At 46.7% G+C, this 25,891-nt stretch overlaps 1 protein-coding gene across 2 annotated transcripts in view; it reads right to left on the bottom strand.

The window, feature by feature from the left end:
* The window catches only part of LOC144103215 (17-beta-hydroxysteroid dehydrogenase 13-like), a 40,602-nt gene extending 24,038 nt beyond the window's left edge, over positions 1 to 16,564 (bottom strand). The window contains exon 1 of one of the 2 annotated variants that reach the window (XM_077635988.1): positions 15,968 to 16,564. In XM_077635988.1, the coding sequence (XP_077492114.1) occupies positions 15,968 to 16,192 (225 nt within the window). In that variant the 5' untranslated portion in view covers positions 16,193 to 16,564. Of the gene's footprint in view, positions 1 to 12,824; positions 13,054 to 15,967 lie in introns of those variants that run through there. The other variant, XM_077635989.1, reaches the window with a different exon arrangement.
* Positions 16,565 to 25,891: the final 9,327 nt, after the last annotated feature.

Here is a 25,891-nt window from a genome sequence, read left to right as displayed (position 1 = left end):
GTCTCAGGAGTTGAATTCCTCTCCCCCCAGGGCTGTTCCGATGGAAATTCATTTCATTTACCTTACAATGACTGGCTTTAAAACATGCAGGCTCAGAGGTGCATCGCTTGACTGTGTGATGTAAACACACTCACAGCAGGATTAGGTAAAAACAAATGCATCCAGTGGAGAACTGCACCTTTCTGAAAGCGGTCAGTGCTAAGTGAGATTACTTGTGGCGCAAAGGTGAATACAGCCAGTTTCGGCCACTACAGATCGCGACAGGAACACAATACTCCTCTTAAATCAGAGGAACTCTCCTGTGGAACTATATTTTGCAAAAGGAGCTCGCCTACCAATAGACTGACGCGCTTCGCGTCCCCGGCTCCTAAAAAACTCCGTCACCTCTGCTTCGACCTTCACCGCGGGCAGCTCTTTGTATACTTTCCGCAAGCTTGCGTCAAGGCCACTCTATTGCGGTGTTCTTTTTACGGCATCGAGAATCTTTCGCTACAGGTCTTCGTGCCCTCCTCTCCTTTCGCCTTTTCCTCGATACCGCGGCTCCAAGCCAGAAAAACCGATTTTGCTCTCTTCCGGCACGCCAAGCAGGCCGATAGAACGTAAAGCCTGTCTTGATGAGCCGCAAAACAAAGCGGACGATTGGGATAAAATGCGAGAACGCCTGTCGGCTACTGCACTTGCGATCTGGCGCAATAATTGGGGCCCAAAAGTATTGGCCGTTTTTCTGAAAATCCGAACAATTGATCCGTGATTGATTATAGATTTTTATGGCGCAAGAGCATCTATGGCCATAGAGCACCATGACACAAGGTATTTTTGACTTCTCAAGGTGAGGTTAAAGACCCATTTCCCAAGTACTTCACGCTATATAAACCGATCACCAGACCAGGGGAAAGCTTGTGCCCATTGTAACACCGGTGGATACCCGGCGGCACTGGGGATCGAACCCCGCACCTCCCTCCCGCATACGAGGCGAAGCATGGCTATGATTCGTCCAAAGAGAAATGTAGTACAGGGATGAAACCCGTGGTTTCCTTTCATAGATGTTCAACTTTCTTGGACAAAAAATTTGAAAATTGTAAAATTGTAAGACACATTTATAGAAATTTTAAAGGCAAGGATCCACTCTTCTGATATGTAGAAAAATCTTTGTTTCAAAATGTTTCCATCCATCGCAATGGAACCAATGGGGAGCGTTTTTGGCGATAGCAAAAACGTTATAAGAAAAAAATAAACAAGACTGCCGTCGGGTGATCTGCAGATATATTGACTGTTATATTGAAATCTATATGAAAAAAAATTGCGTTCATAAATGGTTTTCCACAGAAAAATGCTTTTGCACAGAATTTTTGGATATACATAGAGTAATCAGTAGATGAGTGGGGGTAGTGTGTTCGCTTTCAATTGGCAGCTATCCGTACATAAAATGAGAAATTAAAAAATTATTAAAAATACATCTTTACCTCCGCAACTCACAAACAAATGCATTGAATGGATCATGCGTCTAAAGTATAGCAGAAAAATCAAACAGTAGGCTTCTTTTTCCTAATAAAGAATAAACCGTTGAATGAATTCAACTTCACGATTGGTTTAATATGAGCAGAGGAACGGATGAGAAATTAGTGAAGTCCTTGACTGCCCTTCTTTATGTTTTTGCGTAGCTGGAATAGAAACAAAATCCTCCAGTGTGTTCTATCTCCTCACACCATGACTGAAACTTCGATATCCAGACAATACGTCTGAAATTTCAGGGCTACAAAAAAAATTAAGCGCTCGATAGGCAGTGAATGACGCTTCGTGGCAATGAACAGGACATATTCATGAGTGATCCGTAAGATGCACAAGAACTAAAAATGCAAGCATTTCACGTGCGATTCAATGGCATGTAAAAGCCTTTTCACCGAGTCTCTTCTACGATCTATGAAAACGTGTCAGCATCGCGGGGTTGCGTATAGTCAACAATTCAGCGGTCGAATTCGAACACCTCTTGGCACATGGCCAGAGCATTCACCACGTGCTAGGGCATGCTGTCATGGCAATCACGGTAGGCCTAGAAAGAACAGCTCATCTAAATGTGAATCAAGTGGCTGTTGCTACGTTCAAACAGATACGAAAAACTGGAAGGGACACATAATCTCCGCATTTAAGCTTCTGCCGCGATAGCGTTTATCGGTTAACTAATGCCCACGTATGCGGGCTTGGCCGTTATCGAAGTTACATTCATGAATCCATGGGAAACATCGTACGACCCCTGGCGGAGTAGTGCCACTGCGACGTGCCACTGCCCTGTGATGGTAGGTGCTGGCGCCTGTGCGGCTTGAGCTACCCAGGTTGTTGTTCCCGAGCGAGCAATAATTAATTTAACTGGCACCTGCAACAGTGGCCACTATGCTCACAATCTGGTGGGCAGGTTGTGAGGACATAGCAAGGTCACGTGATCTGGATTGCTCACCTAGGTAGCTCCTGCGGGGATTTTCTGCTCACAACGCCGACCGCGACACCAGATTTTCTGCACAACGGAATCATTAACGCTATAGCGTTGAAATTCACTTTTAAGCGAGAACAATATTTATATTTCGGTTCATGATTCCACAAAGCACGCTACAGTTGCAGCCGAGCGGTAATAAAACTGTGTGCGACACCGAGCGCAGCAAGCTTTTTGCTTTGGGGCTGAAATGCTTTGCGCATGCGACCTTGGTGCTTGTGCTTCCGGCGGCACCAAAGGAAGCGGATGGCGCGTCGCACCCGCTGAAGCAAAAAGAGAGGATGTTGTGCACGCGCGCAAACCAGACGGGATCCAAAAGAGGCATGGATCAAGGTCTCCTGCCTGGGAGTCGGCTATACCATATTGCTATGGCGTGTTTGGCAGGTGGCCGACTCGTTACGTAAACTCGCGCGATAAAAAAAGAAGCGATCAATGCGAGACATATTCTGAGCGGCGCAAATCGGCTGCGCTGATTGCGAGCGATGTTTTCATAGCGCCAGAAAGCGCAGAGAGCAATCCTCGACTGTAAACACCTTCTATGTGCGCATGTAAAGGCGGTACGCACAGGTGGTCTGGCCGACACTAAGAATAGCTACTTACGCGACTTTTAAAGGCTCTTGCCGTAATAGGTAACAAGAGATAAGAAGTATTCGCACCTCGAAGCGCTACCAGTCAGACCTGCATGTACTATGTATAGGCGTTACGATTTCTGTGCTGTGATTTTGAGAATATTCGGTTTTTGTTGTTATAATATCTTTAAGGAAGTATACGCCAGTGATCACAGCAACGGGTTAGGAGTTATGTTTTATTATACAAGCAGCTGATTGTACCTCACCCTAGCTGTTCAATGCAAGCCATTTTTCCTCACAAAATTAAGGTTAACACGCTGGCTGGGTCGGACGTTGTTACGACAAGAGGGTCAATTTTTTTTATTATATAAGCATCTGATTGCACCTCATCAAAGCTATGCAATGACAAGCCACTCATCTCCATGCATTAAAAGACAAATTTGTTCGCCACGAGGTAATCAAAGAACTGCAGCGCGTTACGAGCATTTTGCAATTATTTCGTCGGCTCATTTAGTCACGAAACTAGTTCTGGAGATTAACACCGGCGCTGATACAAAAACGACCACTGGTGTCCACGTAGTCCTCATCATTTGCAGATTTAATAGCTCGGCTTTAAATTTTGGGACACTAAGATTACAAAACTCCCCCGACAGTTTTGCATTTTGAGCGAGCCCGACACGCAAAAAACAAAGAGAAACATACGAAACACATGAACTCTTTAACCTGTTTTTTTTTTTTTTGTCTTCCTTACTGTAAATCCTCGTACAAAATGGGACATCTCTCATAACCCTTGTACCGCTTTGCGACGCTACAGCCTAAAATTACACTGTTTATAAACCGGGCCGACACATACCAGCTAGCCCAACTCTCCATCCTGTTTAGTTGTACTATACCTACTGTATACGCTTTCATAGGCGCTTCGTGAACGCCTGTACGCGCCGTTATGTAATGAAGCATTCCGGCGCTGTGCAAAAGCGAAAATTACAGTCGCAGCTGGCAGCTGTTAGGCAGATCAAGGACGAACTGACATGACACTTCCCGCAAACAACACGCTGTTCCAGTACATGTGCACGCTTGACGAGCGCCCCTCTGTAACCCATTCCTATCTATATAGTCACCGCTGAGGCTCGATGGGTACGGCGTCCTTTCGCAGACGAGGTCTACGGTTGGGCACCCGGTCGCGGCTGCTAGATATCAGCAAGCGCATTGTGGAGTCACTGAACTGCAATAACCTTCCGGCGCTCTTCATAGGGGGTAATATGAAATAAACACTCGGGTGCCAAACGTCCTTGATGGCAGAGAGTCTTACCTTAACGAGACATTAAATGGAAATTCGACAATTAATAGGAAGGCGGATAGATTATTCCACAGAAACAGTAGCGAAGTTTTCTATATGCAAAGGTGGCTGCGTTGCTGAGAAAACCGCCTGAAAGTCCCGAACACATCGACATTCCAACCACCTGCGGAAAACGAGCGCACCTTAGTGGAACTAACTCTCCGACGAATCAGAGGCGCCACTTCCAAATAGGAGAAACGCGCCGCCAATCGATAAATTTCAGGCCATCTCAGCCCCCCCGCCATACCCCAACTACCATCGAAAGGCATACGCTGGCCGCTGCATGGCGCGCGACTGCGTTTTGTAAGAACGGATGCCTACGTTGGAAATGATCCCCATGTATGCGAAAGAAGCTGCTTGGCGTTACCGACGGAAGACGCAAACTAAAGAACGAAACGCTGATTTGGTTGCCTTCAGTGCATTGCATGCTGTCCTGAAGTGTACACATTGGCTTCAAGGGATCCTCAGAATGCGTGCTGCAATCGCGTTAATTGGAACGTTTTTCATATGAACGAAAAATTTCAGGCACATTGCTAATCAAATAATGCTCTGTGCTGTCGAATATCGTTTCTTTTCTTACTAAGAATGCCTTATGTATGACTCCAGACGACCCCTGCGATTGATTCTGCTATGGTCATCGTGAATTTTACGCTTGCTATAGCTGCTTCCTGCGAATTTTACGTTCCACCCGAGTGTAGTGTGCCAGCTGCCGGCTATAGCTGTTTGCAGGAAATGTGAGAAAGATAATTGGTTATCGGGAAATGAAAGACGCCGTAACTTTGTCACTTCTAGATGGACACCTCAACCGGGCCGTGAGGGGAGGAAGGAAGGAGGGAGTGGTGCCCTAGTGGTGCCGTAGTGGTGAACTGCGAAATTTTTCCGACCACTTGGGCGTCTTTGACGCGCACTTATATCGCACAGCACACCGGCGCTTATTGTGTTTCGCTTCCATCGAAACGTGGCCTCCGCGGCCAGGTTCGTACCCGGGTACTCCAGCTCAGTAATCGACGGCCCTAACTATACTGAACCAACAATGCTGGTGCAGGGAATGCACGCATAGGCTTCACCACACGTAAGGTGGTTGAACGTTTTTTCTCGTGCAAGCGCTTACCATGAATACCAATTGAAATGCATATCGCGTCTGTATGCTACAGCTTCCCCGTATAGAAAGAGCACCCGTATGAAATGCGCTGACATCCGGCCTTCCGCGCCGGCACCTCACGAACTTCTGTATATATGGGAATTAACGCATTACGATATCGCGTCAAAACATTAAGGCGGAGCTTATGCGTCCGCTACAATTTTTTTTCTCACCATATCTGAGCTTATTTGTCTTTCCACTGCGCAGAAAGCGCGCGCTCGCATCGCGCTTCACACTGTCCCGGCGGCCTCTTTAGCCCGCCGGGACACAAGAGCTCCCGGCCGGCATCTAAAATAATGCTTCCTGCCTGCCCGGCCTAGTGCCGAGAGTGCTGGGGAAATCCATTTCTGTTGGATAATAAAACGTGCTCGTATAAAACGTGCTCGTATACGCGTCTGCATGAGCGCACACTTAGAAAACAAATACAGACACATGTCAATTTCAGAACGCCCGCAACCCGCACAAAGTTGCCGATTAGGCGGATGAAGAAAAAAAGAAGCCGCTTCACCGGCTGAGGATGGCACCAAAGAGCGTTGATGCCTCTGTGCGCTTGCGGTTGTGAACTTGCTTTCTGCAACATCGATCATCCGCAGCCTGAGAGCACATCTAGGCTTGAATTCTCGCCATCGTCTATTTTACACTATCAGCATGAGACCCTTCGCATTCCGGGCACGCTTGCCACTTTGTTTTCTCCGTATTTCGGCGATACTTGTACACTGGCAGCAAAATAGCGTTCCTGGAAAGGCACGGTGATACGTCACCTGGGGCAGCGTTACGAATGTGTGCGCGGCGTTGCCACGTGTACATCGCTTTTCCGCTGTTTCTTCGCCTATAAAATCTGCTTTCCCGGTTAAAATGACATATTTGCTATCAATACCGCGCTGGCTGATCAGTGTACCCTCAGTGTAGCCTGACATAGTAATTGATTTTAATGTCGCTTTAAAGCATAAATCTAAAAACACCATTTTGTTTCTGCGTGAGCTTGCAGAGCGAAGACATAATCTGCCATTGGCGGCAAGCAGCCCTCCCGGAAAGTGTGCATAGCTACAAGAACCTGCTGACAGGTCGCGGGACCTTTCAATGCATACTTTGCTGGACCCTTAAACAAACAAAAAGAAAGGTCGTGACTGCCTCTAAGCTGCCGAAGAATACGCCCCTCGTCCACGTATCCCCTTCACCACCGTCAAGCATCCCCGTCCTTTGTACTCGACGCCCCTCTGTGCGGTCCACGGGGACCGCAGTGGTGGGGCCCATAATTGGCCGTTCCTTCTCTCTGCTCCGGTCAGGTGACGTTCTCTGCACCTCTATTTGAATTGACTACCTTCGGTGTTGCTTTTGCGTTATGCAAGAAAGTGTAGCATAGAGCAGCTTTTGACCAATGAAATACATAAAGTGCGCGTACCAGGAGACGCAAACCCGTGCGAAAGAAAAGGGAAGCAGAGGGATCAAAGCTCATACGCCTGCTCCACCTGAAACGAGATGGGCACGAGGCCATGAACAACAAGGTGAAATCAGGCTCAGAGTTTGCGCCTTTTGTGGTTCCCGACAGCTCTGTATGATGCAGGTGGAGCAATCAGGAGTGACCATATTAAAGTCTCACTACGGCCTTTTCTTAAGGCTGAGGAACAACCTGCCATTTGGAATGCTACTGCGCAATTTTTGCAGCTGCTTGATTATGGTCAACAATGCAGGAGTGTGTGCGACACGTTTTCATGAATATGATCTTATCTGCTGACGTGAGTAAGCCTACATAGCCACGAATAATGTCTGACGGCCGTTTTTCGCAATTGGCCTGCTTTTGGGAACTGCTGTTCGCAGTTTTATGGTGGGCGCTGCGTTCGGAGTGCTAATTAGCGAGGCCGAGGTGAAAATTTTAGAAGATTATTATTTTGCGCGTACATCAATGAAAAATACATTCCCGAGCGGCAAAACATGCGTGCTCGCTGATATATTCACGGACCGCCAGTTCCAGTATTATTCTCCGGCAGCTCATGCCATCTGGCTGTTACCCTCTTTCAAATGCTAACTGGGCTGAAACACTGCAATTACGCTTGCTTCGTCAAGGAGGAAGAGGAGGAGGAGGAGGGAAGGAAGGGAGGTTAACCGGAAGAATAACCGGTTTGCTACCCTGCACATAGGAAAAAGTGTTCGTCGACGTTGATGGTAAACAAATGAGCCGCCACTAGTTAGCGGAAACTTTCATTTTCGCAAGAGCAACCTGTTACATGTTACTTGGAAGCTAGAGCCAATCCTAGCACGCTTTCAGTCATTTCCTGTCACTTATATCGTGCTTTATGCCGCACATGTTCCCCACTGTCCCCTCTTTTCTCACCACAGGTCATTGCACCTGAGGTGTCCTTACTATGGTACCTCCCATCCGAGAGGGCGCCAGTTTTTGCTGCCAGCGTCCCCTATTGTGCATCTCCTTAGAAAAAAAAAATCCTTTTAAGTGACAACCGCGACCTGCATACACGTGTCCGCTATGCCTTTTGCTTGCCGCTTGTTGCCTTTTTGTTGGCTTCCAACCGCTACCTTGGCGAGGATTTTCCGCACCCGACCTTAACAAACCAGAGCGGACGTGGGAGAAGCGGTCCCCTTCATTATCCACTCCCGGCGTTTCCGTTGAAAGCGCAAGCAGCTCGGAGTGACCCCTCGCTCCGAGCTCGGTGACCCCTGCGGCTCTTCAAACACGTTCGTCCTCCGCTGCCTCGAACAGGAAGCCGGTACGGGGCTTCTGAACACCAATGTTTAGTCTTATGTCTTTGCGTGGTTGAATTTTCGAACGAGTGGACTTAAGAGAGTTTCTGTTTTTCCTTTGCCGTCTCTCACACTGGGTTCTTGGCTTCTTGTAGTGTTCTCTTCCCGTCAATCTTTAACCGCAGCGAGCTTAGATGGGCTGTGATAGTCCAGAAGTGGTTTAGTTTGGCAACGAAACTGTGCTACGCGAAAGCGCTTCGAAGACATGGCTCGTGGGTTTAGTCAGCAGTAGCGAGTACTCAGCTGCGAGCTGTGTGCTCAAAACGTGCGACGTAGAATGCATCTTTCGGTTGGTCAATTCCATCGCAACACGGCGAGATTCTATGCAGAAATATTTGCTTTAAATCCTGACGGATTTTCTTCAGTATAACTTACGCCATGTCGTTGTCACCACTGACGTGTCCGTTAATCGCACCGGTAAACCTTGAATTTGTGATTTATGCTTCACTGTTTTATTAATGCAGCGAAGAGGGCTTTTTTTATTCCTTGGGTGCCCTGCGGCGTAGTCCCCTCATTAGAAGAAGGTGTACACCTCACTGTGAACACGCCTTTTTCGCCTCTGTTTTTCGCAATAAATAGCATTCAAGTGTCAACTGCTCTGTGGATTAGGCATCTGCGAAAATGGTGCTTTAGAGTCTACACTCCTACAGCATTTTTGTTTATTTGTTTCTATTGATTCGATTGACTGATTATCTATCCCCGCTTCAATCTCATAATTCGAAAAAGCTTTTCACAAAAGTAAGGTTTTACTGCCCCTTCCGCACCATTTTCTTTTCTTTTTTTTGTGCGAGGAGATGAGCCAGAATGCTGAACCCTAATAGTGGGAACACCGGAACCAAAATTTCGCGAGGACGAGGATCAATATCAAACACACGAAGTAGAGCGTAAAGCACAGAGCATGTGGAATCAAAAGAAACCACGACACGTAAAACTAACTACACTGACATGGGGAACTTCTTTAAACTTGCTGATAATGTGATTGTCACATGGCTCACCCGAAAATGTTATTTAAGGTTGAAGGCACTGTAAACAGCAAAAAAAAATGTTTTTTAAATAATATTTGCATAAATCACGTTTGCAACAGACTAGTACGCAATTTATCTGCTTAATGCTCATTTGGATGGCTGCGATGTACTGACTTCGCCGGAAATTCGGCAGCAGTGTATTTGCTATCTGAATGGAGTGCGGTCTGAATATCCGAGTTCAGAATGTAGTGCTAAAGGTATGAGTAATTTAGAGATCGATATATACAGAAAAAAAATCAAGTTATAGGGACGCTGACGTGGTGAAGAGCACAGGGCGGTGCTGGACTTTCCACCAATTCGCCCATCTCTCCACTCTATATATGCACTTCCTGCGAACGTTCGCCATCGCCTTTGGCGGCGGCTTGGACGCACAATGAGATTGAAGGCAGTGAAAAAAACACGAAAATAAAGGCCCACTGAGGGCACCATATTCATCAGCATAACAACGCCTACTGCCGGAAAATGCCTCTACCACTCCCTGCGACTTGCGCGTTCTGTAACCTATCATTGGTATGAGAAAACAGCACAATTTTTTGCCTCTCTCTGGGCTAGTCTTAATCTGGAAGTGAAACACACTGTTCTTGCTAAAAAAAAAAAATTCCAGTTAGATATCTACCGAACAGAATATTCAAACTCCTGACGACTAAACCAAAAATAAATTTGAGGCCGCCGTTTTGATGTGAACGGCGACGTAGGCAAGCATGAGAGTTCTGCGCCATGTGAAAATACAGGTATTTCTATCAATGGCGACAATTGTTTTACTTCTTGTTCCATTTTTCTAGCTTATAAAAGCTCCCTTTCCAGTTAAAGCAGCGCCTTTTCCGCATGAACGTGGTCTTGCATCGACATTGAACTACTTATATATGTTGTTAGTTCCCCTTAAAAATTTCTTCGCCATGGAATCCAACACGCGATGATAAGAAAAACGAAACGGCGAAAGCACCTGCCGTATTCATTTTCTGTTCATTGAGATGGAAATTAAAACCAACCCTGTTTTTGTAAACAGGAGCACACATTCTCGATACTGTACTTTCTACAGCTCCTCGCCTCTCCTCCCTCAGAAAAGGAGGGGGGGGGGGGGGGAGTGCTGGACATGGCCGCAGAAAAAACGTTCTCGATATTTCCCTTGCTTCCTGGCCATACAACCTGCTCTCTGGCGTTAGAGACAGAAAGCAACAAATAAAAAGGGTCTATTGGTCTATCCGAAAAACATATGGATAGGAAATGCGTGCTTTATGTGTATCGACGGTACGTTGAATATAAAATGCCACTCGAGGCAGCGTTAACAAAAAAAAGGCCAAACTCAATGACCGTTTTCATGGACACTGGGAGGCGCTGGCATCACTGTTTTCATTGCTTTGAAGGTGTCAATGTTTTCATCATGACCCTATTGTGCAGGTTAGAGGTATACTAAAAACAATGACCCGAGAAGCAAGAAGGGCAGGCTGCGATCTCAAACATTGTTGGTTCGAGCTAAATCATTCGCAGCAAGCCACGGATGGACTTCCACGGAACGCTTGTGCAAGCTCGAATCGGGCGTGGCGCTGTTGCCCCTTGCTCTCGGCAGGCAAGCATCCTCGATATCTCCGCAGATCAAGAGCTCCGTTCATTGCCTGCTCACTCTGGTATTGTTTCCTGTCAAAGTCTGGTGCGGTCTTCATCCCATCGCAAATGAAACTGCAGTAGAAGATGAAGGGTGGCGTGAGCCGTTGTTTCCTCAGCTATCTTTACATTTCACTCAATGTCCAACTGCCGATGTATTTCCTCTGAAGAGTCCTCGATGCAGCGATTCCGTTTTGCTATATAGCTGTGACTAAAATATATTTTTGAAATAATACTTACCGAAAACAGGACAATTTCGATGTTCTGTGGGCCACGGCAGTGCCCACAGAACTTAACTGGCTGCTCGGGGGTAAATACCAAATTTACTATCAATGAAGCCAACTCACAGTTGTGTTCAGAATTTACTGGGAAATCGATCTATTTAAGTCGCAAGGGCACTGCGGCAACAAAACAGAGCTTCACTATGAAAATAATGCCGTGCACTGCTGCCAACTCTAATAATACAATCCATGCTATCAGGGAACATGTGGACTCCATATCCGCATACTCCATGGGCGCTTTAAAAACCGTACCAGCTGCAGTTCTGATTAAAGTCGATAACAAGGCTAGCAAAACCCACCCGCCCACACTTGCCCACGAACTGTTCGTTGTCGTTGGTCGGGACCGACTGGCGGATGACTAATGCTAAGACTCTCAATAGGGCTAGCTGGTTGTAATCACACGTTTACTACCGCAATACAGTCGTGCCTCGTTAATAAAACCCCCGTTAATATGGACGACTCGAATTATGGACAAATTTTCTGGGGACCAAACTTTTCTAATGCATTTACGCTTCGTCAATATAGAAAATCGCTGTCCAGACAATGGAAGGAAGCAAAATGCACAAAGCCCCGGGCCAAAGTATTTTTGTCGCGTTAAATGGACAGCGTTCAGACTTAGAACTCTCTAATACCCCAAGCAGATGTCTCAATTTCTACATTGTAAGTGCAGAACATCCGAGTAATGCAGTGGTAAATTCAAAAATCTCTGATAAAGGTCCTTTCCTTTTGAGGTATACTGCTTTACAGTGCAACGTTCCCGAGTCGACGGCGGTTACCACTTGCCATATTGCATGCATGGCTGCGAAAAACTCTCGGCAATTCGTGCTTTGTAGAAAGTCTGTTCAGTGCTGCCAGCCGACTGAGTCGTGGGGTCGTGCGCTGTGAACAGTTGTATCAGGAGTTAAATTAATTAGCTATGATATGCCATGAAGTGTACAAAACATAGATTACTAGGCACATGAAGCTGCGCCACATTATTTCAAGCTTAATTGCTACCAAGACAATGGGCCTCGGGTTCCCAAATTTGTGTTTAATTTCAACTTCACTGACCACTGCTCTGTGCAGAAGCAGGCCCTAGTCATAGCATGTTTTTTTTCTGAACATTTTTTGTTCATGATTCCTTATTACGGACGACTCGTTTTTGGACAGTTTTGCTAGGGAACAAAAGCGTCCACATTAACGAGATGCCACTGTACACAGACATAAAAGAGGGGGAACGGACGCAAGCTAGTCCTGCTCCCTCTCTCTGTCTGTGTCTGTGTATATGCGGTAGTAAACATGTGGAGAATGACTAATGCAGGTAAAGACGCTCTGAATAAGGCTGCTAAGGTGCGGAGCACTGCGTGGATTAGAGTGCAGTTACATCCCTTCACTCTAAGAAAGAAAAGAGCGCCCTGAAGAGAGAACTTACTTTCTGCATCATAGTTTAAAACCTCTCATCGCAGTGACCTGTTCAGTGACAGAGTAGTTAGTGAAAGGAAAACGTGTAAGGAGGGTCTTATACGGGGAATGCTATTCTTGTACTTTCTTCGTAAAAAAAAATGGGACTTTTCGTGGTTTACGATAAAAAATTCTTGGTCAGAGAAAGCGCCCCCCACCCAACCTCCCCCGAAAAATCCATTACTTACGCATAAAGAATTTCTTTTCGTATTCCCTCTGCCTGCGCAGACCAGGAAGTTCCATTTCGGCACCCATGGGCGGCATACAAACCAGGGCACTCGATTACAGAAGGCCATAAGAATGGACACCTCGAGAAGTGGTGCAATTTAAGTTTGCGCCACACTCTTCCTAGCTGCTTGACGCATCTGCGGCAACCTTCACCTGAGCAGCGGGGAGAGACCTCACCGCGAAGTTGGAGTAGAATTTTAGTACACAAAATTTATGTCACAGAATAACGGTTTTAAATAGCGGGATTTGAGAACCCCTACAGAGTTAACATTAAGAAATCACGAAAAAGCCTCTGCTTTAAATCCTAGGGAGCGTGCGAAAAGCTTGCACGGAACTAGTATCCATCATGCAGACACCACGCCTGAAAGCAAAACTCAGAGCGCACAATGTTATAGCTCTGTTCCCAGTATGCCATTGCTTTCATTTTGTAAGCTGACGAAAAGGGTGCCTCAAAGCAGGGCAGTGCAAAGACCATTTTAACAAGGACCTACCGGAGACTAGCGGAGGGGTAGACTGAAGAATGCCTCCTTTCTCCTCTTGCCCTTAGACTGAACTAAATCTAGCAAGCGACGGTGCCTGGCAACTTTTCTTTCCTTCCACAATCACATTTTCTCTGCATCACAGATTTGAATCAGATGAAGATCGTTCTGAAAGAATGCATTTATCGATTTCCTCTAACGAATGGCCATTGCTGCTTCCCTATCAGAAGAAATGTCGCGTGGTAATGCTGCTTTTTCTGAAACATCAAAACCCAAATGTCTAAAATTCTCTACACAGGATCCTTTAAGGAAGAATACATATAGATATATTCTTGTCAGCACATACAACCAGCACTGCAGCCTGGAAAGATATACAATCCCCGTCACGTAGTCGGACACCGTGATCAGATGGTATTTAGGTAGGATGCTTTACAACATCCCTAGCATCTTTGCGTTTTGAGTCTATGAAACTTTACAGACGTACGCACGCGGGCCAGCTGTGTGGTGACCCTTAGAGAACCTCCTAAACAGCTCTTGAAACACTTTTCTTTCTTCGCCGGCGACGCCGAATCGCGGTGCTTGGGGACTCACATCGCCTGTGGTCGTCACTGCAGCGTGTCGCCAAGTACACGAGAAGGCACCAGGGTGTGGCGCAGGACGTGAAGCCGACGCGACCCTCTGTGTGCTGCAGGTGGGCAACTGCAAATGCCACAGCTGCACTCGCACTTATACAGTCACAGCTGCAGGCTCTCGGCGCTGCTGAAGGTGAAGGTTGCCGCAGACGAGGAGCGTAGGAAAGCAGGGATTGGTGGCAAAAAAAAAAAAACACGGTTCGCATTGGGGGCAGCACCGCGGCTACCTCCTCAAGAGTCAAGAGGACTAGACGTTATATACAGAAGAGTGCGATTCATCGAAGAGTATGTACGCCATAAACGTAAGAGGTGTCAGTCCACGCAAACACGAACGGGCTGATTAGGACGATAAAGTCGATGACGAGGGCGCGCGGAGACATCAAAGGCATTCGTTCTAGTGGACATGTTTACCTCACACGGATACCAGCCTTGGGCAGCTTTACGTGTGTAGGGAGTAACAAGAAAAGGCTTTTTCGGAGCTTTGTTTTGCGTAGAGCATTCTTTACCGCGACATCTTCATTTATAAACATCGTTGCGGAATACAATGTTCTTAGACAAAAACTACCACTAACCACTGTTGGCTTAGACTGCACCAATTAAGTGCGGCATTGCTACGAATGAAGAAAAAGAAATGCGCACATTCAGTGTAAAATTGTTTCCTCCATTTCCACTGAAATCTTGCAAGCTACATGTCTGCGAAGAAGACTGCGGTGCTGTTCTGGACTACGGTGAATGCATGGTGAAGGTGCTTAAATCGCGACACCGATTTCTCGTTCATCAGCGATGCGAAGAAAGTGAATGCAACCAGGAAGGCTTGAGTTTTTCTCCGTATCATATGTGGTATGAATGGAAGGAAAATAATAGCTCTGATTGGCCGTTATTGCGTGGATATCTGAGAGCAATAGCCGGGAACATCGGTACGCGTTCCGTTTGGGAAAGTTTTGAGTAAACGGGGTGTCTCGTGCAGTTCCGAATGACTCGAAGCCCAACAACGCACCTGAGAACGAGCCCTGGAAAGCGGGAAAACAGCATCACTTCGTCAAATCAGAGCACAAGTTTTTGCTATGCTGTGCAGCCTGAGAACATCGTCACTCTGTCGACCACCAGAAAGTACGGTGCAGTATAAAAAAGTACCTTCAACAGGTTTCGTTACCAAGCTTCTGTTTCCTCACATTTTTATGCTTCAAATGCAGAAGCATGCATTTCTAGGATATCAGTGCACGCTAAACATCCCCAGGTGGACGAAATTATTCCGGAGCCCCCCACTACGGCCCATCTTTCTACCTTTCTTCTTTGACTCCCAGCTTAATCCCTTCCCTTATGGCGCGGTTCAGGTGTCCGCCGAGATTTGAGGAAGCTGCTGCGCCATTTTCTTTCCACGAAAGCCAATTTTCTAATTTTCCATTTCTAGGACCAGAAAGTGTTGCTCAACAGGCAACAGCTTATGCTTTTTCAGTAAGGCATACGAAGCTGACAGTTTTATGGCTTGTTGCGCAGTCGGCCCAGAAGGGTTCTTCGTTTTCAGCAAACTCCTGAGCACAACCACCACTGCTACTGTTCTGTTGGACACTACAAACACCGACAAAGCTGCCGACGCATACCGCCACCTGTAGTGGTTTCGCCTTCTATTTGATATGCATTCGCATGCTGACATCGGTCGTCCGGGAAGCGCAGACTTAACGGCTCGATTGTCTCAAAGCGAAGGAAAACAAAGACACGTCTGCTGCGATCCGCTGAATGAGCCCGTGCGCACGAACGCAGCGCTAGCGTGAACTCGCCACTATGTAGTACGTACACGCACTGTAAGACACGCGCCGGCCGCGAACCGAAACAAGCGCGTCACTGGCGCGAAACGCTCACCCACGCGGCTCGCTTCCACCTCGCAAGTCAGATTAAGTTTCTTTTTCTTTTTTTTTTCAGTGCGTGCGCGCGTGCTCCTTTTTTCACCGAGTGAAGAACCGGGTCCCGCTCGGTCGCGCGAATCTTTCTCACCTTGTGGATGTCGACCAGGACGAGGCGTGCACCAAGCCGGGCGAAACGTAGGGCCAGTTCGCGGCCGACGCCATGGCCGGAGCCGGTGATCAGAACGACCTTGCCGGCCACCGATTTGGCCGCAGGAGCCGGCCAATGAACCGCCTCACGCAGCGCGATCCACAGGCACTGCACGTTGAGCAGCATAAACTCGACGAGTACCAACACGAACTCGGAGAGCGTCATGGTGCACCAGTTGATGGTCGCTGTCGGAGGTCCACGGGAAGCACAGAAGAAAAAAAGAACGCTTCGCGAATTAACCCTGCAAGATTGCCGTTGAGACGCTGTAGCAGACGCTGGCCAGGGCCTTGTTGCGTCGTCTGCTACGGTGCGAGTCGCCCCGCCCACACCCTTTGATACGCAACTGCGGTGCTGTACTGGTCGGCTGGTCACACAGCGTTGCGATCGTGGGCGTCGTCGGCAGCAGCCGTCGTCGTCTGCTCACCGCGGTGCAGGCGGCGTCGACGGTGGTTGCGAGCGAAGCGGCACCGCGCGCGTCTCGAACCGGGAAGCCATGCCGAACGCAGCACTCCTTCTTCAGCGAGGCCCGCTGACCTCCTCGCAGCGATGTCCCCGAGGAGGAGAGGGAAGCCCGTTGATCAGGGAGAATCGAGGTCATGACGGTCATGACGTCACGTTACGAGCCAACAGCGCCGTGCCCGGAAGTGACGTCTGCGTAGGAGAGGAAACCCGGCTCAATCTTGCTCTCTCTCTCTCACGTGTCTCAGCGCCCAGTTCGTCTCCTCCCGAAGCGAGATCGTGGCGGCTTTGTTGGGACACTCCAGTCATAAACCTCGCCGTACGGAGAAAATTTTTTTTAATTGCTGCTTTATTGCCACCTATCGACACATAAATAAACTGGTTTGGATCAAGAGAATAACTGGTGCGATATAAATTAGTTCCGCTGTATCCCAATAGGTAGCGTTGCAAGCTCTAAGTGCCTCAGTTTTGGGGCCACATTGGTCGTGACTCACATGCTGTGTTCGCAGCCATTATGGCTGGAGAACCACGTACAAGAGCACAATATAAAAGCGCGCAAAGCCTGATAGCGAAGTGGAGTACGTCTGCTGCCGTCGAACGAAAAGAACAAAAACGATAGCGGTTCGCTTTCGATGCGCTTCGTACGAGGGGTCCACGAACGGGAAGCGAAAGTCGTACGCGGGCCGCAATTTCGGGGCAGAAAAAATGTGCGCTCCACCGTTTGTTCGGCGCGCTCACTCGTCGGAGCGCGTTTAAGTTTAGAAATGAGGAAACAGCGGAGGCGGCCACGCTGGGGCCCAGAGCCAGGCTGCTGATAAATGCCGCAGCTGACCTTGTCGGCGAAGCGTGAGTGGAGCCTCGTATGCCGCTACGCTGCCCCCAGGCGCTGACGCGACAGCTGCTCCCCAGTACCGTTGTCGTACATCTTCCAATGAACGGACGGCTCTCCTCTGCTGGCACTCGGTCTGCATCGGGAAGGAAGTCATCTCAACTTAGCGCGTTCGTTGGCTTAGCGGCGGTGTGGGACTAAAACGGGCGAACACAAGAACATCTTTCATTTGAATGGAGCTGCAGGGGTTGCTGTAGATACGCGCAACGTGCTTTTTTTTTTGTCGAATGTTTTCATATCCTCGAACAATTTAAAGGAAGCCACCGCATGTTGAAAATCGCACGCTAAGTCTGTACGCATGCAGACAAATTTAATTCCAGTAAGGGCTTAATGCCTCAACCTTTAACGGCGTTCGCGCGGTGCCGTAGGAAAAAAAAAATTAACGGCATTAGCTTCACTGACGTTAACAACTTACCGAGTTGACCACAACACGTTCACCGCAGAAATGCGTAGTCTCGACACTATCCCAGGCAGAAAAGAGTGCAGATTTGTTAGCAGCAACTTTTCATCAAGTAGGAAATTGTTTATTGACCACTTTCTGTTCGTTGAGGCACGTGTACAACATTTTGTATGCGAATGGTGGTATTTCGATCAGCAGTTCTGAAAGGTGCTCTCTGCTTGTGCACTGCTGACATGCGAGTTTAAGGCTATTTTCTTGACTTGTCAACCAAGAACAATGGCATTTTCTGCAAACAAATTTTTATGCTACATTTGGACACCTCTGTCTAGATCGTGTGCTGATTAGCGCTGTTCGTAATAAAGTAAAACTTTTATCTGGTTTGCAGGTGTTATTGTCGTCCCGAGTTAGATATAATGACATTAACTCTAGACGTGTAGCACCAACTTCGAAGCAAATTCTAATAATAAACTTAAGGCTTTAAGTATTTACTGGCATTTTCTGTGTGCGTTTGACAGGCGTATTGAACGCAATCCTAATACGGGTGCCAGAAGCGCTTCAAAAGATTGCAGTTTCTGGTATCGTTTTTTTTTTCTCCGCTGCTCAATATGCAGTTTTGTTCCAAGCACTTTGAACGCATGAGTGGCAGAATATAATCAGGTGAATTCATTCTTGATGAGCGTAATGTTTTACAGCTCTAAAGCATGAAAAAAAAGTCGAGAGACAATAGACAGGGCAGGCGCTGGAGTGCAGTTGTAGTAGAGCGCCCGTTGTGTCAACTGCTCACCTGTGTGTTTGTCCTTCCTTAGCGTTGTAAAGCATTATGTTTATCAAGAATGAGTGATAAGGCGCGCCAACCGTCGAGCTTCCATTCTGACATACGTCCTTTTCTGTGCGAATTCTTTCTCCCATAACAGTTAAACTTACTCCGGTGCGAAGCACTTGCGTTAGGTTTACCAGCACAATTTTATTGCCTGACATCGCCTTCGAGCTTACACACAGCAGAATGCGGCATGGCCACAGTGTTGCCGTATTGGCCAGTTGGTTTTTCCCAGTGGTCAGCTAAAAATTTCCCATTTTTTCCCATAAATATATTTTTTTCAAAAATATAGTCATCTTAGAGTGAATACAGCCAAGGCAATAAATATAAGAATGAATGAAACAAGATAAATACAAAACCCATTAATAATGAACATCAGGGTTGGATTGTTCTTGATCACATCCTCGTCAATCACCACTTTTTTTATTAGTTATTGCTTTGGGACAGGGACCTGCTCGGCTACTTCCATTTCATTTCTAGCCTCTCCTGTGTAGACCATACAAATTTTCGGGAATTCCTTCACAACAACATGCGTACATAGGGGATTGTGTGACTAAAGAGCTGGGAGTGGTTGGAAGCAATTAATGGAAAGGTCACTGCCACTATAGCTGGAAGAAATCCAAGGACGCAGCACTCAAAACCTGAGTGAACCTGAATGGGCCAGGGCCCTGTATCCAAGGCTAGGCAGCAAGTTAAAGGGAAACATCAAGCCAAATTTCTTCTCGCGACACTAGTCAAGCCGTCATGATAACAGCGTTTTCCCTTCATCTCTGCAGATTTTCCCGAGAAAGCACATTTAGAACACCGGTCTTTAGCGAAACCAAAATTTCCCACGTTTTCAATGAGTTATTAAACGAAATTCCCTTTTTCCCTCAGTGGCTTGATTTTCCCACGATATGGAAAATTTCCCACGATTCGGCAACACTGTATGGCCATAATATTACGTTCACAACAAAACATGCCTCGAAACTTGAGTTCTGTCTATCCCTAGTGCATTGGTCCAGGGTGGTATCTGAAGCTACTAGAGGTGCGGGCTTCACGCCCAAGCGGGGGTGAGATATGCACTCCAAAAATAAGTGGACGGTGAGATATCGGCGTTAAAAAAAATTGATAGACTTTTAAAATAATATGTATTCTGCGTTTATGACAACCTGTTTTATTTTGGTTATATATCTGGGGCAGCCCGACCACCGCTTTTTCTGAAAGGTCCCTAAAACGAGCCATCTTGGAGAATACTGCCCGTGAGGGACGCTGCAGCCAAAGAAGACAAAAAAGAAACAAGAGAGGGGCGCTTGGAATGACTGCGAGTTGAATCTTTAACCAATCAGTATGTTTACCACCACTGAAGAATAACTGTAGATATTGTTTCACTATAAGAAAATTAGATGCCAGAATCGTTCATTAGAGAAAAAACGTATTGTGACTTCACAAAGAATACAGCAGTACACTGTTAGGGAGCCAGCAGTGGGAAGATGTAGACACATAGAAAATGCCGACGTGCTATTTTGGCTGGGCGCTTTCTTGATGCTACCAATAAAGGCTGCCTCTCCGGTACGCTTGAATCAATTTTGAACCATGCTGTCCCTTTCTCTGCTGTCCTTTTCATCGCACAGCACCCGTATGCTGTGCGATGCAAGTGCACGTTTAAGATCCACAGGTGGTCGAAATCATTCCGCAGCTCTCCTTTGGCAGCAACGCGTTCGCTTGTACTTGAACACTTGGGAACAGAGTATGCCTTCCATCTTCAAATTTTTACGGATGGTTCTGTGGACAAGGTCAAACAAGCTAGCGCAGCGGCTTTTTACATTCCTTCTTTGGACTGTAAGTGGTCCGTACGCTGTACTGCTGTCGTATCCTCCACAACGGCTGAAAGTGTTGCTATTGAGGCGGCTTTACGGAAGTTAGGGTCTTGTCCGGCTCAACCTGTTGTCATCCAGATTCAAAATCTGCCCTTCAGAGGTTAGAGCGCGGATTCCCCACTGACGCCTTGTCTAGAAGCTCTCTGCGCTTGGTGCAGAATCTCTACAGCAGAGGCTTTACTATACATTTTCAATGGGTGCCCTCTCACATAGGAGTCAACGGTAATGAGGTGGCAGACAATCTCGCCCATAAAGCTCCCTCAAGGATTCCATCAAAAAAAGTACCTCAAGATAAAAAAAAAAGTCTCTGCAGGCAAACGGTGCTCGATCACTTCAGTACCCTGTGGAGTGCTTCCCACAAACCATGTGTGACCAAGGGACTGAAAAGATCTCAGGCGACCCTTCTACATCGAATTCGCACGGCCTCTGCTCGCACTCCTGCATGGATGCATAAGACCGGCATAGCATCGTCTCCGCTCTGCTCTTTATGTGGTGTGTGCGGGGATATCGAACATTATATTATGTACTGCCCAGAGTACAACGCGGAAAGGCATGTGATGTTCGCTTCCTTCATAAAGACAGGAACCCGTCACAGCACAGTGCAGGACATTGTCTACCCGAGTGGAAACCAGGCATGCAGAAGGGAGGCTGCACGCCTTCTTTTAACATTTCTGCAGGACACGGATCTTGTTTCTAAATGGTGACAGCAGGAACGGACTATGGCCTACTGTGATGGAATGTGTGCGTAAATGGTGTCTTCCGGAGCGGACTACGTTATACTGTGAGTGAATGTGTATATGGATTGTAGCACTACAATGGCCTATATTCTACTGTGACTGAATATGTGCATAGATTGTGACTTCTGGAGTGGACTGTGTGGATTGATTGTGTGCATATATGGCGACTACGGGAGAGAATGTATGCTATTATAAGTGTCTGGGCGCATAGCGGTGTAGATGCGAGAGGCTTCAGGACATTGTTAATATAGAAGGGACGCTACGGTGGAGCAATTGCCGGCAGATAAAGCAAGGCTAACCTCACCTGTAGCATTCAACACCTCAACTCAACTCTCAACTTCCGGAGCTCTCCACTACGGCACCTCTTTTTTTCCTTTCTTCTTTCACTACCACATTCTGGTCTCTCCTTACAGCGCGGTACGGGTGTCACCCGAAATGTCAGACAATTACTGCGCCATTTTCTTTCCTTAAAAATCAATTTTCAGTTCAATTTCCTTTTCTTCAAAAGTTGTTAATGTAATTGCGGAGCACGCGAATCGAGGGTAGTTTGCGGCAATTCAAAGAATTGAATTCAGATGGGAAGGAGAAGTTAGTTATCGAGGTTCGCCCGCGTTTGCAGAGGATTTGCAGAGAAGGGGCCAACGTTTGTCCCGGTGATTTACCGCATAGTATTCGAAGGTAGAATGCAGCGACAGCGTGGTGACACTTCGCTTGAGTAATGATAGATTTTTCAACGAGCCAAGTTCATGATCCCAAAATATTCCATGAACATATGGATTCTACTGTTCGTCAGTATATTCAGAAGCGCGTGGTGGAAACGAAGAACTCGCTTGAGCAAGTGCAGTGTTCTCTAAAATTGCATTAAGGGCAATTCCATACTTGCCTTGTTCTAAGTGAAAACTAACTCCTTACCTTCTTCTTGGTGGGCTGACGTTTCTCCGGCACCGAAGGATGCATTTATTACTGAGCAAAGTGCATTTACATATATTTCCGCCACTAAATCAAAACTCTAACGACTACACAGAGAAGGACTCTAGGCATAATCAGGGGCCTGGGGTAGTGTCTGATGTCGGTGACCAGAACCGACAACGCACTCCCTCACCAGAGCAGGATATGGGCACCCTGGTAAAGCACTTGGCCACAGTCTTGTACGAACACACAAATTAATCCTCGCCCCTCAGTCCCCAGCGGCTGCGGAGCAACTGACCAAGGCGGCGGCCAGACCTGTGACGCAGCGGAGGGTGCTAAGAATCTCTGGCTCCGGACAGGCCGCCATTGGGACTGAACTTGGCAACGTTTAATGCTAGAACTTTACCCAGCGAGGCTAGCCAAGCAGGGCTATTCGATGAACTAGCGGGCATTAAATGGGATGTCACAGGGCTCAGTGAGGTTGGGAGTACAGATGAGGCGTATACAGTATTAAGGGGCGGACATTTACTTTGCTATCGTGGATTAGAAGAAAGACAAAAACTACGGGTGCGGTCCCTAATCAATCAGAATATAGCTGGCAACATAGAGGAGCTCTATAGGATTAACGGGAGAGCAGCTTTCGTAATTAGGCTTATAAAGGGGTAGAAGCTGAAGGTGGTGCAGGCCTACGCGCCTTCATCCAGCCATGATAACCAGATATATCAAAGCTTCTATGAAGAAATGGAATCGACAATTAACAAAGCGCAATCGCAGTACACTGTACTGATGGGGTACTTCAACGCGAAGGTACTCAAGAAGGCCGGAAACCAGGGGATTGGCGACTATGGCATAGGGTCCAGGCATAGCAGGGGGGAGTTATTGGTAGATTTCACTGAGAGAAATAATTCAAGGATCTTTATTGCCTACTTTCCCAATGGTGAGACTAAAACGAAACAAACTTCATACTACGCGCTCACCCCGGTATCGTGCAGGATGTGCAGGTCCTCGGAATGGTGCGTTGCAGCGAACACAGAATGGTAAGGTGTAGAATTACTTTATACGGTAGAAACTAGGGAAGCGGAAGCCCATGATGAGTTAGCGGTAAGATGTAAAGTAGAGGAATTGAGGATATTGCTGCGGAATAGATATTCGGCTTGAAATGAGAAAGACGATACTAATGTTCAAACAATGAACGATAATCTCATAGCTATGATTACGGAGTGCGCAGTAGAAATAGGCGGTAGGATGGTTAACAGCATAAAGGCAAGCTATCTGAGGAGACGAAAGATGTGATCAAGAAACGTCTAAGCATGAAACCGTCTAACCCTACTGACAGAATAGAACTCGCAGAGCTGTCAAAGTTAATAAATAATCGCAAGGTAGCCGACGTAAGGAAGTTTAATATTAATAGAATCGAGCATGCTGTAAAGAACCAATGTACCTTAAAAACGCTGAAGAGGAAACTAAGCATAGGTAAAAACCAGATGAATGCATTAAGAGACAAAGAGGGCAATATCATAAGCAATTTCGGTAAGATAGTTAAATTAGCGGCAGAGTTCTACGCAAATCTGTACAGTAGCCAATGTAGTCAGATCGTTAATGGGAGAGGCAGTAGCGCACAGCAATAGAATATCCCGCCAGTAAAGAAAGAAGTAAAGAAAGCCTTAGGAGCAATGCAAAAGGGCAAAGCAGCTGGTGAGGATCAGGTAACAGCAGGTCTCTTAAAGAACGGAGGGGAAATTCTGCAGAAAAACTAGCCAACCTGTATACAGAATGCCGAATGACCTCGAACGTACCTGAAGGTGTAAAGAACGCTCACATTATCTTGAAAGTTACAGACCGATCAGCTTACTGTCCGTAGCCTACAAAGTATTTAGTAAAGAAATTGTAAATATAATCAAGACAGCCTTACAATTCAAAAGAAATGATTACGGAAGATTTTCCAGAAGGATGCTCGACAATACACTATATTCGCTTTATCAATCAGGTGACGGAGAAATGTTCAAAATATAATCGACCCTTACATGTACCCTTCATTTAATACGAGAAAGCATTTGACTCAATGGAAATCTCAGCAGTCATGCAGGCATTGTGGAATAAGGGTCAAGGTCAATTAAAAAAAATAGAAGACTGCCGTCCCACGATTTGCGGATATATTGATTGCTATAGTGCAATATTACATTATTAGAAAAAATTGCATTCATCAACAGTTTCCCGTTAAAAATTGACGTTTTACAGAATTTTTTAGTATGGCGACTAGCAAAATCAATTTTTTATTCTGATTTTCTTCATTTGTACTGGTCTGTCAGTACTTGACTACGTACGAATAAACTTGAAACTTTTTCTGGTGCTTTTAGATTGCTACTGCAGTATTTACTAGGTTGCCTATGTCTCTTTCGAGAGCTAAAACGTGCAAACTCCGTGCGCTTGGGAAACTCCGACAGTTATCTGCCCACCACAGTGTTTAACAGACGTTTGAAGTACAACAATCTGCTTTAACAGCAAGCAGGAGAACAAAGTATAAAAAGGCTAAATGGTTTTATTAAAGAGAACCAATCATGGCAATCCTTTAGTTATTTTTGTCATTACCTAACGGTATTGAATGAAAGAATTTGTAAAAAGCATCGGTACGAAAAAAGACGCGATGCGGCCCTACTATGAGCGAAGCAAATGAAAAAAGCATCGCTACAGGACAAGATGAGCATGTTGCCGTGTTGGATTTTATGAAGGCACGTTCTTTCAACGGACGGGAGAAAAGCATAGCCACGTCGACTCTATGATCATGGAGGCAATGTTAAGAAGCTCGAGTTTCACTAGCAGATATTAGGAAATGCAGCTTGTTCTAGCGCTTGCTTCTCCAAACTTAAAGAATGCGTCCGATGATGCGTTTGACTCTACCGGCGCTGGCGAAGTCATCTGACTCGCCTATGGAACAGTTATTCAACTTATTTTGCTCACAAAGCAAACAACAACCACTCTTCGTGCCTCTGGGGATGCTGGCGAAAGTCTTCCGTCTCTATTGAGTGCCACTGCAATTCTAAATAGTGGTGAAGGGATTATTCCCCTACTGCAAAGTTGAGGTGGTCTCCTCATCCTTTCAGTCACATAGTGTACAAAGGCAGAACATATACATTAACTATTTACCAAAAACACATGTACGAAGAAAGAAGACTGTTCGGGCCAATGGCAATCACGTCGTCTCTTCTTAATTCTACTCCGTACATTTTTCAGCTGCCGCATGAGCGAACGCTCCCACAGTAATTCACAGCAGCCTCAAAATCTGCAGCGCACGCTTGTTTAGTGCGAAGGAACTATTGCACTCGAAATACTGAAAAAAGTTGAGCTGGGTCTGAAGACTCTCAGGCACCTGCAGAAATAAAATAAATATTGCCGCGACTGGGTTTGAAACCCGCGGAGGAGCGATCAGATAAGCTTCACTGGCCACTGCACGGCAGCCCTCTGATATCATCGCAGCCGATCAGGCGTCGTAGAAAATCGCCACTCTATCGCGGTCTGCACATCGTCTTCTTGATCAGCTTCGATCTGTGCGCAAAAGTAACGAAAGGAAGGAAACGGTCATAACTGGCTCCCTGAGTCAGTGGACACCTCAACCGCTCGTTTGAGCTACGTGGTGATAGTGACAGAACGAAATGCGCTACTTGCGTTTGCGTTGACAACGTTTTTGCAGAAACGCGGCAGTGGAGCGATGGGACGCCGGCGTTAATTGGGTTCATTGGCGTCGGCGTTGTTGTGGTGTCGACCTGCCAAAACCTGCTTACGCACAATACGTGTCT

The sequence above is a fragment of the Amblyomma americanum genome, chromosome 9 (assembly GCF_052857255.1).
Source record: "Amblyomma americanum isolate KBUSLIRL-KWMA chromosome 9, ASM5285725v1, whole genome shotgun sequence".
NCBI classification, from domain to species: Eukaryota; Metazoa; Arthropoda; class Arachnida; order Ixodida; family Ixodidae; genus Amblyomma; species Amblyomma americanum.
This window is presented reverse-complemented; position numbering and strand designations above follow the sequence as displayed.